Source organism: Cetorhinus maximus, chromosome 7 (assembly GCF_964194155.1).
Source record: "Cetorhinus maximus chromosome 7, sCetMax3.hap1.1, whole genome shotgun sequence".
Lineage (NCBI taxonomy): Eukaryota > Metazoa > Chordata > Chondrichthyes > Lamniformes > Cetorhinidae > Cetorhinus > Cetorhinus maximus.
The window spans coordinates 73,058,818-73,074,339 of record NC_135885.1 but is presented as its reverse complement, the minus strand read 5'-3'; the positions used below and the strand labels follow the sequence as shown (position 1 = coordinate 73,074,339).

The 15,522-nt window shown below is 41.6% G+C and overlaps 1 protein-coding gene across 1 annotated transcript in view; it reads left to right on the top strand.

The window, feature by feature from the left end:
* LOC144682415 (disks large homolog 2-like) overlaps positions 1 to 15,522 on the top strand; it is a 1,267,833-nt gene that overhangs the window by 1,228,445 nt on the left and 23,866 nt on the right. Inside the window, exons 23-24 of the mRNA XM_078544824.1 lie at positions 343 to 515; positions 13,370 to 13,479. Of these exons, the coding sequence (XP_078400950.1) occupies positions 343 to 515; positions 13,370 to 13,479 (283 nt within the window). The remainder of the gene's footprint in view (positions 1 to 342; positions 516 to 13,369; positions 13,480 to 15,522) is intronic.

Genomic DNA, 15,522 nt, shown 5'->3' with positions numbered 1-15,522 from the left:
CTCTGCACCCTGAGCTTCCTCACTACTTCCGGGATCACCTGCCCCATCTTCTATTATAGCCTGCCATGCACCATCGCCCACACCACCCCAGCCGTGACTCCCCCCCTGGCCCAAAAATCTGATGCCCGGGCAACCATTTTAAAAATTTGGGTTTGCATTGCTGGGAAGTTTCTGGACTCTGTGCACCTGGTTCACAAACAAAACTCCAGGCCTTTGTTTACATATTTTTAGAGCTGAACAAAAATAAAGCTGTTGATATTGATACTAGTATTGTTATATTTTTAAGTAATTGGTTGTCTGCCATTAAATACTGACTAATGCCTTTTACTGTCTTTTAAAAAGATACCACAAGACCAAAACGTGACTATGAAATGGATGGACGAGACTATCACTTCATTACCTGTAGAGATCAGATGGAAAAGGATATCCAGGAGCACAAGTTTATTGAAGCAGGACAATATAATGATAATCTGTATGGAACGAGTGTCCAGTCTGTAAAATATGTGGCTGAAAGGGTATGCTGTCTCTTTTAATGTTTTTTTAAAAACAAAATTCTGGGGTGAACGAAGAAAGTTTGGTCTTCTCAAGGTGAAGGTGGGGAATGTTCAGAATGAAAATTAGTCTTCTTTTACTGTGTCATCACCGAGCACTCTCAGGTCAAATGTGCCCTCCATCAGAGGCGGGGCTAAATCCCTTCTAATCTTATCCTTGGGATTTTCCAGAAGCAGAATCCATTTGTTTGTGCAAATTAAAGAAATCACTTATTTTTTGCTAAGGGAATTTGGTATGATATTCATGCTGAAATAGTATAGCTGTTAGCCTCATTCCAAAATCCTGGCAATGTTAAGGAGAAATCAGGTTAATGAATAATCATTTGGAAAACATTTACTGTCATTCTTTAAAACTTCCAAATAATCTTCTTTCAAATTGTTCAAAAAATGTGATTCAAACATTGCAAGAAAAGCTTTTAAAATTCAAATATTGATACTTTTGATTTACAAGTTTGACACAAAAATTTACATAAATAAATGACAATCAATTTAGAATCAATAAATAATTACAGTATTAATAAAATATATATACTAAAATAGATATGCTAGACTCAATTCAGCACAATTTAAAATAAAACATTGAACCAGCAGACAAACAAAGCAATTGTCAGGAATAATTTAGCAAAATGCACAAGAATAGCCATTCAGCCTTTTTATAGTTAGGGATTAAAACGCTGTGCCACCTTTGGTGTTGTGTTCCTTACTCATCATGGGTCAGTCATTTCTTTCTAAACTAACTTGTTTATATACATTATTTTGGAGCTGATTTTTTTGCTGAAATTCAGATTATTTTTCAAATTAACTCATCATATAAAAAATCACAAAAACAGAAATACCTGGAAAAACTCAGCAGGCCTGGCAGCATCGGCGGAGAAGAACAAAGTTGACGTTTCGAGTCCTCATGACCCTTCAACAGAACTAAGTAGAAATAGGAAAGGGGTGAAATATAAGCTGGTTCAAGGAGGAGAGGGGGGTGGTTGTTGGGGCAAGCAAGCAGTGATAGGAGCAGATAACCAAAAGATGTCACAGACAAAAGATCAAAGAGGTGTTGAAGGTGGTGATATTATCTAAAAGAATGTGCTAATTAAGATTGGAGAGCAGGACGAGCAAGGTAGCTCTAGTGGGGGTGGGGTGAAATAAACCATGGGTGGAATACATTTAAAAATAATGGAAATAGGTGGGAAAAGAAAATTCTATATAAATTATTGGAAAAAACAAAAGGTAAGGGGAAGAAACGGAAAGGGGGTGGGGATGGAGGTGGGATTTCAAGATCTAAAGTTGTTGAACTCAATATTCAGTCCGGAAGGCTGTAAAGTGCCTAGTCGGAAGATGAGGTGCTGTTCCTCCAGTTTGCGTTGAACTTCACTGGAACAATGCAGTAAGCCAAGGACAGACATGTGGGCAAGAGAGCAGGGTGGAGTGTTAAAATGGCAAGCAACAGGGAGGTCTGGGTCATTCTTGCAGACAGACCGAAGGTGTTCTGCAAAGCGGTCGCCCAGTTTGCGTTTGGTCTCTCCAATGTAGAGGAGACCGCATTGGGAGCAACGAATGCAGTAGACTAAGTTAGGGAAAATGCAAGTGAAATGCTGCTTCACTTGAAAGGAGTGTTTGGGCCCTTGGACGATGAGGAGAGAGGAAGTGAAGGGGCAGGTGTTGCATATTTTGTGTTTGCATGGGGATGTGCTGTAGGTGGGGTTTGAGGAGTAGGGCTTGATGGAGGAGCAGACCAGGGTGTCACGGAGGGAACGATCCCTACAGAATGCCGCCGGGGGGTGAAGGGAAGATGTGTTTGGTGGTGGCATCATGCTGGCGTTGGCAGAAATGGCGGAGGATGATCCTTTGAATGCGGAGGCTGGTGGGGTGAGGACAAGGGGGACCCTATCATGTTTCTGGGAGGGAGGAGAAGGCGTGAGGGCGGATGCGCGAGAGATGGGCCCTGTCAACTACCGTGGGTGGAAAACCTCGGTTAAGGAAGAAGGAGGACATGTCAGAGGAACTGTTTTTGAAAGTGGCATCATCAGAACAGATGCAACGGAGGCAAAGGAACTGAGAGAATGGGATGGAGTCCTTACAGGAAGCAGGGTGTGAGGAGTTGTAGTCGAGGTAGCTGTGGGAGTCAGTAGGCTTGTAATGGATATTGGTGGACAGTCTATCACCAGAAATTGAGACAGAGAGGTCAAGGAAGGGAAGGGAAGTGTCAGAGATGGACCATGTGAAAATGATGGAGGGGTGGAGATTGGAAGCAAAATTAATAAATTTTTCGGGGTCCCGATGAGAGCATGAAGCAGCACCGAAGTAATCATCGATGTACCGGAGAAAGAGTTGTGGGAGGGGCCAGGAGTAGGACTGGAACAAGGAATGTTCCACATACCCCATAAAGAGACAGGCATAGCTGGGGCCCATGCGGGTACCCATAGCCACACCTTTTATTTGGAGGAAGTGAGAGGAATTAAAAGAGAAATTGTTCAGTGTGAGAACAAGTTCAGCCAGACGGAGGAGAGTAGTGGTGGATGGGGATTGTTCGGGCCTCTGTTCGAGGAAGAAGCTGAGAGCCCTCAGACCATCCTGGTGGGGGATGGAGGTGTAGAGGGATTGGACGTCCATGGTGAAGAGGAGGCGGTTGGAGCCTGGGAACTGGAAATTGTTGATGTGACGAAAACTGGAGGAACAGCACCTCATCTTCTGACTAGGCACTTTACAGCCTTCCGGACTGAATATTGAGTTCAACAACTTTAGATCTTGAACTCTCTCTTCCATCCCCACCCCCTTTCCGTTTCTTCCCCCTCCCTTTTGTTTTTTCCAATAATTTATATAGATTTTTCTTTCCCCACCTATTTCCATTATTTTTAAATGTATTCCACCCATGGGTTATTTCACCCCACCCCCACTAGAGCTACCTTGCTCGTCCTGCTCTCCAATCTTAATTAGCACATTCTTTTAGATAGTATCACCACCTTCAACACCTCTTTGATCTTTTGTCTGTGACATCTTTTGGTTATCTGCTTCTATCACTGCTTGCTTGTCCCAACAACCCCCCCCAACCCGCCCTTCTTCCCCCCCCCCCGCCCTCCCCCTTAAACCAGCTTATATTTCACCCCTTTCCTATGTCTACTTAGTTCTGTTGAAGGGTCATGAGGACTCGAAACGTCAACTTTGTTCTTCTCCGCCGATGCTGCCAGACCTGCTGAGTTTTTCCAGGTATTTCTGTTTTTGTTTTGGATTTCCAGCATCCACAGTTTTTTGTTTTTATATAAAAAATCACACTTCACAGAGTTGTTAATGATTTGATGAAAACTTTGCTGGAAGTAGTTTAAAGTAATTTATTTTTACTTGTACGCTGCACACGTAGGGCAGGATATTGAGGTTGGCAGAACTCCTGACGTCTCCCCGTGTAATTTCAATTTTCAGGTTGGCGGGGGCGCTGCCGAATCAACTGTGTACCCGCCGACCTGTCAGTGGCCAACTGAGGCCATTGAAAAACTAATTGAGCTAGTTAAAGGACTTGCCCATCCAACCTTAAGGTTGGATGGGCTGGCCAGAAGCCCTGGCGGGCTTCAGAAAAAGCATGAAACCTCATCCACGGGCGGGATGAGGTTTCGTGTAGGTTTTTAAAAATTTAATAAAAGTTTAATTAAAAGTGATGGACATGTCCCAACAGTGTCACATGAGGGGACATGTCAGAGAAATTTTATTTTTGTACATTTAACATTTTTAAATTTGGTGCCGATCTCCCTGAGGCAGCACTTAGCCTCAGGGAGATGAGTGCGCTCTTTCACACGCACGTGCAAAAGAACGCACTATTGGCTTAGGGAATCCCCCCCACCCGCACAGGGAGTGCATAGCGCTTCCAGGCGGACGTCACGCTGGGCGGGCTTTAATTGGCCCACCCACATAAAATGGCGGCGCGTCCCCGATCGGGGTTGCCTATTAGAGGAGCACCCATATGCGCCCGCTCCTGAACTCCCCCCTCCTCCCCACCAACGGGGGGGAATATTCTGCCCATAGTTGTGTGTCAGCAACAATATTATTGTGCTGTATTAGCTTTCAGTGGCAAATGAATGCCATATTGTATATTAATGTATGGAACATAGGAGCAGGAGTAGGCCATTCAGCCCATTAAGCCTGTTCCGCCATTCAATTAGATCATGGCTGATCATCTACCTCAATGCCACTTGGGGAGGCAATGGTGTAGTGGTATTATTACTGGACTCGTAATCTAGAGACGCAGGGTAATGCTTTGGGGACCCGGGCTCAAATCCTGCCATGGACAATGGTAGAATTTGAGTTCAATAAAAATCTGGAGTTAAAGGTCTAATGATGACCATGAAACCATTGTTGATTGTTGTAAAAACCCATCTGGTTCACTAACTGTCCTTTAGGGAAGGAAATCTGCTGGCCTACATGTGACTCCAGACCCACAGCAATGTGGTTGACCCTTAAATGCCCTCTGAACAAGGGCAATTCAGGATGGACAATAAATGCTTGCCTAGTAAGCCACATTCACATCCTACGAATGAATAAAAAAATCTTTCCCAGGCCATCTCCATATCCCTTTATATCATTAGTCTCCAGAAATCTACTGAATTCTGTTTTGAACATGCTTAATGGTTGAGCTTCCACAGCCCTCTGGGATAGGGAATTCCAAAGATTCACCACCCTCTGAGTGAAGAAATACCTCCTCACTTGAGTCTTAAATGGCCTACCACTTAACATGAGATAATGTCCCCTTGTTTTAGACTCACAAGCCAGAAGAAACATCTTACCTACATCCACCCTATCACGCCCTGTAAGAATTTTGTAAGTTTTAATGAGGTCACCCCTGATTCTTCTAAATTGGAGGGAATACAGACCTAGTCTCCCCAGTCTCTCCTCATAAGACAGTCCCCCATCCCCAGGGTTAATGTCGTGAACCTCCATTGCACTCCCACTACGGTATGCATATCTTTCCTTAGATAAGATGTAGCAAATCAAGGGGTAGAGTCAAGCCAGGAGAGCAAAATAGTAATAAGGGAAATGAGGGTCAGAGAATGGCAGGGAGGGACAAAAAATTAAGGATACACCAACAGTCAAGACTAGATGTTACAAAGATAACAAGAAGATAAAACTAAAAGCTCTGCACCTGAATACGCATAGCATTCATAACAAAGTAAATGAATTGATAGCGCACATTGAAGTAAATAAATATGACCTGATAGCTAGTATGGAGACATAGCTGCAGAATGTCAAGGTCTGGGTCCTGAATATTGAGGGGTATATGACATTTGGGAAGAATAGGAAGCTAGGTAAAGGTGGGGAGGATAGCACTGTTCATCAAGAATGGCAGAGGTGCAATAGTTAGAGATGATCTTGGTCCAGGAGATCAGAATAAAGAATTGGTTTGGATGGAGATGAGGAATAGTAGGGTAAAGAAGTCACTAGTGGGAGTGGTCTACGGGCCCCTTAACAGCAACCATAATGTGGGACAAAGTATACAAGAAGAAATATTGGGTGCTTGTGATAAAGGAATGGCAATAATCATGGCTGATTTTAATCTATATATTAACTGGAAAAATCAGACTAGCAGTGGTGGCCTGGATAAAGAGTTCATAGAATGCTTTCAAGATCGTTTCTTAGAGCAGCATATTCTGGAACTAACCAGAGCGCAGGTTATATTAGATTTGGTATTGTGAAATGTGACAGGATTAATTAATGACCTCAGAGCAGAGTAAAGGCACCTCTAGGTAGAAGCGACCACAATATGATTGAATATTACATCCAGTTTGAAAGGGAGAAGTAGGTCTATGACTAGTATTTTAAAGTTAAATAAGGGCAACTATGTGGCATGAAAGCTGAGCCCGCTGAAGTGAACTGGGATACTAGGCTAGAGGATAGATCAATACAAGAGCATGGCAAACATTTAAGGGGATATTTCAAAATACTCAGAATAAGTATATTCCTACTATAAAGAAAAATTCTAAGGGGAGGACTCAACACCCGTGATTAACTAAAGAAGTTAAAGGAAAGCATCAATCTTAAGGAAAAATCATATAACTGCACAAAGTAGAGTGGCAGAACAGGTGATTGGTCAGGATATAAAGAACAGCAAAGAATGACTAAAAAGTTAATCAGGAGAAAGAAATTAGAGTATGAGAGGAAGCTAGCTAGAAATGTAAAAATGGATAGCAGGAGTTTCTTAAGATATTTAAAATGGAAAAGAGTAAGTAATGTGAGTGTCGGTCCTCTAGAGAGTGACAATCACCAGAGGAGTGGTACTGAGTAAATTGTTGGAGCTGCGGGCTGACAAGTGCCCAGGTCCTGATGGACTTCGTCCTAGGTCTTAAAAGAAGTGGCCAGTGAGATAGTTGATGCATTAGTTTTAATTTTCTGAAACTTCCTAGATTCGAGGAAGATCCCATTAGATTGGAAGATAGCAAATGTAACTTCATTATTCAAAAAGGGAGGGAGACAGAAAGTGGGAAACTACAGGATAGTTAGTTTAACATCTGTCGTAGGGAAAATGTTAGAAACTATTGTTGAAGAAGCTATAGCAGGGCACTTGGATAAGTTCAAGGTAATCAGGCAGAGTCAACATGGTTTTGTGAAAGGGAAATCATGTTTAACTAACATTAGAGTTCTTTGAGGAATTAACATGTGCTGTGGATAAAGGGGAACTGGTGGATGTGCTGTACTTAGATTTCCAGAAGGCATTTGATAAAATGCCACATCAAAGGTTATTGCAGAAAATAAAAGCTCATGGTATAAGGGGTAACATGTTGGCATAGATAAAAGATTGGCTAGCTAACAGGAAGCAGAGAGTAGGCATAAATGGGTCTTTTTCAGGTTGGCAAAGTGTAACGAGTGGTGTGCCACAGGAATCAGTGCTCAGACCTCAACTGTTTACAATTTATATAAATTGCTTGGATGAACGGATGGATAGGATGATTGCTAAATTTGCTGATGATACAAAGATAGTTAGGAAAATAAGTTGTGAAGAGGACATAAGGAGGCTATAAAAAGATATAGATAGATTAAGTTAGATTAAGTGAGTGGGCAAAGATCTGACAAAGGTAGTATAATGTAAGAAAATGTGAAATTGTTCATTTTGGCAGGACGATAAAAGTGAAGCATATTGTCTAAATGGCGAGAGTTTGCAGAGCTCTGAAATGCAAAGGGATCTGGGTATCTTAGTGCATGAATCACAAAAAGCTAGTATGCAAGTCCAGCAAGTAATTAAGAAAGCTAATAGAATGTTATCGTTCATTGTGAGGGGAATTGAATACAAAAGTAGGGAGGTTATGCTTCATTTGTACAGAGCACAAGTGAGACCACATCTGGAGTACTGTGTACAGTATTGGTCACCTTATTTAAGGAAGGACGTAAATGCATTGGAAAAAGTTCAGAGGTTTACCAGACTAATACCTGGAATGGGCATGTTATCTTATGAGGAAAGGTTGGACGGGATAGGCTTGCATCTGCAGGAATTTAGAAGAGTAAGAGGCGATTTGATTGAAACATGTAAAATCCTGAGGGGTCTTGACAGGATGGATGTGTAGAGAATGTTTCCTCTTGTGTTAGGATCAAGAACCAGGGGTCACTGTTTAAAAATAAGGGGTCACCCATTTAAAATGGAGATGAGGCAAAATTGTTTCTCTCAGAGGGTTATGAGTCTTTGGAACTCTCTTCCTGAAAAGGCAGAGTTTTTGAGTATTTTTAAGACAGAGGTGGATTGATTCTTGGTAAGCAAGGGGATGATAGGTTATTGGGGGTTGTGGGATGCATATTTGAGGTAAATATCAGATCAGCCATGATCTTATGAAATGACACAGTGGGCTCAAGGGGTCGAATGGCCTACTCCTCCTCCTTGTTCATATATTTGTATGTTCATATGTTAATAGTAAATAATAAGGAAATGGCGGATGAAATGAACAAATATTTTGCTTCTGTCTTCACCATAGTGGAAACAAAAAGCATTCCAGCAATTGCTGTAAATCAGGAGATGGGAGGGAGAGGGGAACTTGGTGAAACTACAATCACTAAGGGAAGCAGAACTGAGCAAACTGACGGAGCTGCAGGCTGACAAGTCTCTGAGCCCTGGTGGACTTCATCCTAGGGTCTTAGAAGAGGTGGCTCCTGAGGTAGCAGATGCATTGTTGTTAATTTTCCAAACTTCTCCAGATTCCAGAAAGGCTCCATCAGACTGGAAAGTAGCAAATTATTCAATCTATTCAAGAAAGGAGGGAGGCAGAAAACAGGAAGCTATAGGCCAGTTAGCTTGATGTCTGTTGTAGGGAGAGTGTTAGAATCAGTCATTAAGGAGGCTATAGTTGGACACTTAGAAAAATTCAAGGTAATCAGGAAAAATTAACATGGTTCTGTGAAAGGGAAAGCATGTTTAACCAATTTATTGGAGTTCTTTGAAGAACTAACATTCGCTTTGGATAAAGGGGAGCCTGTAGACATACTGTACTTGGATTTCCAGGAGGCATTTGATAAAGTGTCACATCAAAGGTTATTGCAGAAAATAAAAGCTCATGGTGTATGGGGATACATTAGCGTGGATAGAAGATTGACTGGCTGGCAGAAAACAGAGTATGGATAAATGGATCTTTTTCTGATTAGCGGGATATGACAAGTAGAATCCCACAGAGGTCTGTGCTGGGGCCTCAACTTTTTATAATTTATATCAATGAGGGGGAGAGGCATGGTAGCTAAACTTGCAGATGACACAAAGAGAGGTCGGAAAGTATGTTGTGAAGAGGACATTAGGAGACTGCAGACAGATATAGATAGGTTGAATGAATGGGCAGAAATGTGGCAGATTGAGTATAATGTGGGAAAATGTGAACTTTGGCAGGAAGAATAATAAAGCAGAGGATTACTTACACAGAGAATAACTGTAGAATTCCGAGGTGCTAACGAATCTAGGGGCTGAATTCCTCCCTTCCATCGCGGGGTCTTGTGCGGGGGCGGGTGCGAACCCGTTCGGCACCCCCAATTGGGGACACACCGCCATCTTACATGGGAGGGCCAAGTAAGGCCCATCCAGCGTGACGCTCGCCTGGAAGCCCCTGAGTGCTCCCTAGCAGGCAGGGGTTGGATTCCTTGAGCCGTACACGGAGGTGCCTTAGGAAGATCGATTTGACATATGTAAATTTAAATAAAGGGAAATAAAAACTTTTAAAACATGTCCTCTCGTGTAACATGAGCTGAGACATGTGAAAGAATTATTTTTAAAATTTTTATTGACTTTCAAAACACCTCATGAAACCTCATCCCGCCCGTAGATGAGGTTTCATGAAAAATGTGAAGGCCGCCTGGGCTCTTCGCCTGCCCACCAACCTTAAGGTTGGATGGTCAGCTCAGCTAATTGAATTAATTACTATTTAAATGGCCTTAATAGGCCTTTGACAGTTTGGCGGGTGTGCAGCCAAGTCAGCTACGCACCCGCTGAACTGAAAACCTAAATGACGCGTGGTGATGTGAGGACACCTGCCCGACGTCACCTCACATCATTTTACACATCGGCAAGTGGGCCCCGCCTCCGCTCGCCGACCAGAGAATTCTGCCCTAGGTTTTCTAGTGCATGAATCACAAAAAGTTAGTATGCAGATACAGGAAATAATTAAGAAGGCTAATGGAATGCTATCCTTTATTACGAATGGAATTGAACATAAAAGTAAGGATGTTATGCTTCAGTTATACAGGGCATTGGTGAGACCACATCTCAAATACTGTGTGCAATTTTGGTCTCTTTATTTAAGGAAGTATGTAAAACCATTGGAGGCGGTTCAGAGAAGCTTTACTAGATTGATACCTGGAATGAGCGGGTTGTCTTATGAGGAATGGTTAGACAGACTGGGCTTGTTTCCACTGGAGTTTAGAAGATTGAGGGATAACTTGATTAAATATACGAGAGCCTGAACGATCTTGACGAGGTGGACGGGGAAAGGATACTTTCTCTTATGGGTTAGTCCAAAGCTAGGGGACACTGTTTTAAAATTAGGGGTCACCCTTTTAGGACAGAGATGAGGAGAATTCTTTTTCTCTCAGAGGGTTGTGCGATTTTGAAACTCTTTGCCTCAGAAGGCAGTGGAGGCGGTGTCGTTGAATATTTTTAAGGTGGAAGTAGATAGATTCTTCTTAAGCAATGGAATCAAAGGTTATCGGAGGTAGATGGAAATTTGGAATTCAAAACACAAACAGATCAGTCACGATCTTATTCAATGGCGGAGCAGTATCGAGAGGCCGAATGGCCTACTTTTGCTCCGATTTCATATGTTCGTATAAGGGAACCAAAACTATACACAATATTCCAGGTAAGGCCTCTATACAACTGTAGCAAGACATCTTTACTCCTGTACTCTAATCCCCTTGTGATGAAGGCCAACATACCATTTGCCTTCCTAATTTCTTGTCACACCTGCATGCTAACTTTTAGTGACTAATGAACAAGGACACCCAGGTCCCTTTGAACACCTGCACTTCCCAACCTCTTGCCGTATAAGAAATATTCTGCCTTTCTACCAAAGTGAATAACTTCACACTTATTCATCTTATATTCCATCTGCCATGTTCTAGCCTATTCACTTAGCCTATCCAACTCCTCTTGAAGCCTCCTTGCATCCACCTCACAACTTACATTCCCACCCAGTTGGTGTCATCAGCAAATTTGGAAATATTACAATTGGTCCCCATGTCCAAATCATCTATATAGATTTTGAACAGCTGTTGACCTAGCACTGATCCTTGCAGTACCCAACTAGTAACAGCCTGAGAATGGTCCATTTATTCCTACTCCCTGCTTTCTGTCTGTTAACCAATTCTTAATCCATACTAGTATATTTTCCCCAATCCTATGTGCTCTAATTTTATTTACTAACCTCCAGTGTGGGACCTTATCAAAAGCCTTCTGAAAATCCAAATACACCACACCCACTGGTTCTCCTTTATCAATGCTACAAGTAATATCCTCAAAATACTCCAGCAAGTTTGTCAAACATGACTTCCCTTTCATAAATCCATGTTGACTCTGCCCAATTTTATAATTATTTTCTAAATGTCCAGTTATCACACCCTTTGGATTAGATTTTAACATTTTCTCTACTACTGACATTAAATTAACAGGCCTGTAGTTCTCCCTCTTCCTCCCTCCTTAATTAGTGGGGTTACATTTGCTACTTTCCGGTCCACAGGAATCTTTCCAGAATCTATCGAATTTAGAAAGATAACCACCAATGCATCCACTATCTCTCTTGCCACCTCATTCAACACTCTGGGGTGAAGCTCATCGGGTCCAGGGGATTTAGCAACCTTCAATCCAGTTAACTTATTAAGTACTACCTATTTACTAATACTAATTTCTTTTAGCTCCTCAGTTCCACAAGTCCCTTGGCCGCCTAGTATTTCTGAAGATTCTCTGTATCTTCTTCTGTGAAGACAGATGCAAAGTAACTGTTTAGTATCTCTGCCATTTTCCTGTTCTCCACTATAAATTCTCCAGTCCCCATCTGTAATGGGCCCACATTTATCCTAGCTAACCTTTTCCTTTTCATATACATAAAGAAGCTTTTACAGTCTGCCTTTATGTTCCTTGCTAGTTTGCATTCATATTCTCTTTTTCCTTTCTTAATCAGTTTCTTGGTCCTCCTTTGCTGGGGTCTAAATTGCTCCCAATCTTCAGGCTTGCCACTTTTTCTGGCATCCTTATAAGTCACTTCCTTTGATCTAATGCAAACTGATTCTACATCTTGATTCCTCAATCTCTTACTAATGTACTGACCTCGTCCCTTATTAAGAATGCTACCTCACCTCCTTTTCCTTTTTGCCTATCCCTTCTAAATGCTGAATATCCTTGGATATTCAGTTCCCAATCTTGGTCACCCTATAGCCTGTCACCATGGGATTTTACACTTGGATTTAATTAGAGAGTCATTTTAGTGCAGTTCCCTCAACAGGAGATCTGGGACCTATATGAACAGGGCAAGCAACGGTGTATCTACTTAACCAAACAGGTTGAAGAATCATTAAAAAGCAGCGCAGACACTGCACCATGAATTGTCAGCTGGAATATTTAATTCAATGTCGATTCAAGTACAGGATACAAATTAAAGAAAACGAAAGATTGGATTGAGAGAAAGATGTATGAGACAAAGAATAAGTTATTTTTTTTAAAACTTCAAGAGAAAATTAGAATTTGATGGATGAGGCTTCACATTTTTAAAAGTTAATTTTCAGTATGCCAGAGAGGTTGTTTGACAAACTTATCATGGATTTAAGAATTGACTAACTGGAATGGACAAACCCTAACTTTATCTGGTGGGCATAGTGGGTATAAGGGCTGGATGTTGCTGTAGAAATATCAGTGAGACTAGTACCATAAAAATTTAGGGCTTGCCAATTGCAGTGCAATTTCCTGACTTCCTCAATTAACTGAGCATTTGCAGTCGCTGGAAGTTGCTCTCCAATTTACACTTTAATAACAGGGAACGCTGTTAACCTCATCGTTATTTCTAAAGCAAAATCCAGCCAATCGTCTTTAAGTTTGTACATTCATATTCAGAACATTACTTAATTATTCTTTAAATAAAACTGCACAGGTAGATTTACTTTATGATCTTTTGATTAAAGAGGAGGCATCAAATGGCTACTGTAAATCATTTATAAATTATTTTCTGGCCATATTTAAACACAAGTGCAAATTATTGTGCGTGTTATTCATTCATACTTGTCACTTCAAAAAATAAATGATATATTGTAGCTTAAGGTTTCTCACTAATTTTTAGTCAGTCGAAAAAATTTTGCTGTGTTAAGTATAACAAGCTATTTCTTATTTCCTTTAGGGCAAACATTGCATACTCGATGTTTCAGGAAATGCTATAAAACGGTTACAAATTGCACAACTTTATCCCATTGCTATTTTTATCAAACCAGTGTCTGTGGAGTCATTACTGTAAGTAGTTTGCTCCTTCCCTGGTAATGATATTCAGTGTTTAATACCATAGATTAGGTAAATCGAATGCCTCTGCTTTTAGTGGTCAAATCTCAAAATCTGCAATTGTGTGGTGCTTTATTTTGTCTCAGAAACATCTCAAAACACTTCACATGTGGTGAAGCCCTGTAACACGGTGTTTGCCTAATTGGACATTTGGATATTTGCCTGTCTTGCTGAATTATGATTTGTTTCCACTTATTTACAGCCTGTGAATACGTATAATACAAGCTTGCAATCTCAGTATGATCCATGTTGGGTTAACTCACTTAATGCCTGACATTGATCCAAGTCAAATTCAGATGTATCTGACACTTAAACTAATAATAAACAGTATTACAAACAAACATTGAAAAGTAGGCTTTGCACTTACATGTCACTACTTTCCACAATCTCCCATTAGGTTTCCATCAATGATGGCTACTAGGGGCCTTGATATTAACACCACCCCCCCCACCACTCCGGATACCATCAATGACAGGATTGAGAGGGAGTCAGGGTGGGATTAAACCAGCAATTGCATGAAATGCAACCCTAATCCATCACGCATGTGCCCACTGCCATTTTTACAGCAACAAGTCTTATGGTGACTGTCAGTGGGGAACTTCATTGACACGTTTAAATTGGGTTCCCACAATGCAATTTAAAATTAACCGTGGCTGGGCTTCCAGAGGTTGAGAAATGCAGTAGTGACAGGGAGGCCCCTCAATGAAGCCTTTGACCTCCCCTACCTTGCCGATCTCTGACCTCCAGCCCTTCCAACCCTAATGTCCTCTCTCTCCCTGGAGCCCCAATATCCTCTCTGCACCACAATGTCCAATCTCCCACCTCCACCCCAATGCAATATCCACCCTTCTCAGTCTCAGCTGCCCACTGGGAGAAAAAAAAAACATTATAACGAAGGCCTGCCAATAAGTTTGGCAGGACCTCCTTGCCGGGTCCTTTGGTCATTTTTAGCCTTTGTCACGCCCTCCCCACTGCTGTAAATATCGGGGCCAGCGGCTGCTTTCTGGTTGGAAACCTGGAGGCGGATCCATTTGTTGGTGGTCTACATCTACCTGTCTATTAGTCAAGCACTGTACATGTGATACATTGTGATACATATGTGAATATCATCTTAGTCTAACCTCATCAAGTTTAGGTCATGTATGCATGATCTACTTGTTCCAAGTTCCTTGGGATAATGCAAAGGGTTTTGGCTGGCCTACCATTATCAAGATTACATTTTGATTTCAGCTTCCCAATACAGAATCTCAGGAGTTCCAAAAACCAGATCCTGAAAAAAACAAATTTCAACCCTGACCTCCGCCTGCAAGTAAAACAAGTCCACTGTGGCTTGTTCCCCACAGCAGTATCAATGGCAGAGCTCTTTAGCAATTAGTAATTAAATAAGCTACAGGGTGCTTCATGCCACTGCACAGCCCGAGAGCAAGTGGTCCTTTCACTAGTTGAAAATTAGTGCCACATAAAGTCTTAAATTTGAGCAGTATGCTATCAAATAACTGCATTTCACCAAAGCTAGAAAAAGAAAATTAATTTCATATGTTATATATACAGAAATAAGTGATGATATAATAATTAAAATGTCACTTCACATCAAAAAGTATGACTAGCAAATTCTGCTAGATATAGGATGATCCATTATGTGAATAAAGCCTTTTCGGGCCAGACTGCACATACTGTGGCAACAGCTTGCACCTCCCTATGTCAATGTAATTGGCTTCAGGCTGCTAATGATGCTTGTAAGGAAAAATCTGTCAGTTTGCACAAGTTCATTCCAGATGAAGAATTTTCTTTGCTTAAAGATTCATGGTAGTAGTGGCAAATGACCATGGATTCCTTGGCAGAATTTTCAGGTTGGCCTGCAGGCGCAGGCCTGACCTGCCCGAACGTAAATAGTACTTGATGACATCAGGCGAGCATCCTGACATCATCCCACGCTCACGTGATATTTTGGTCAGCGGGCACACTTTAAGCCCATTAAAGTTGTAATTGTCCCCAATT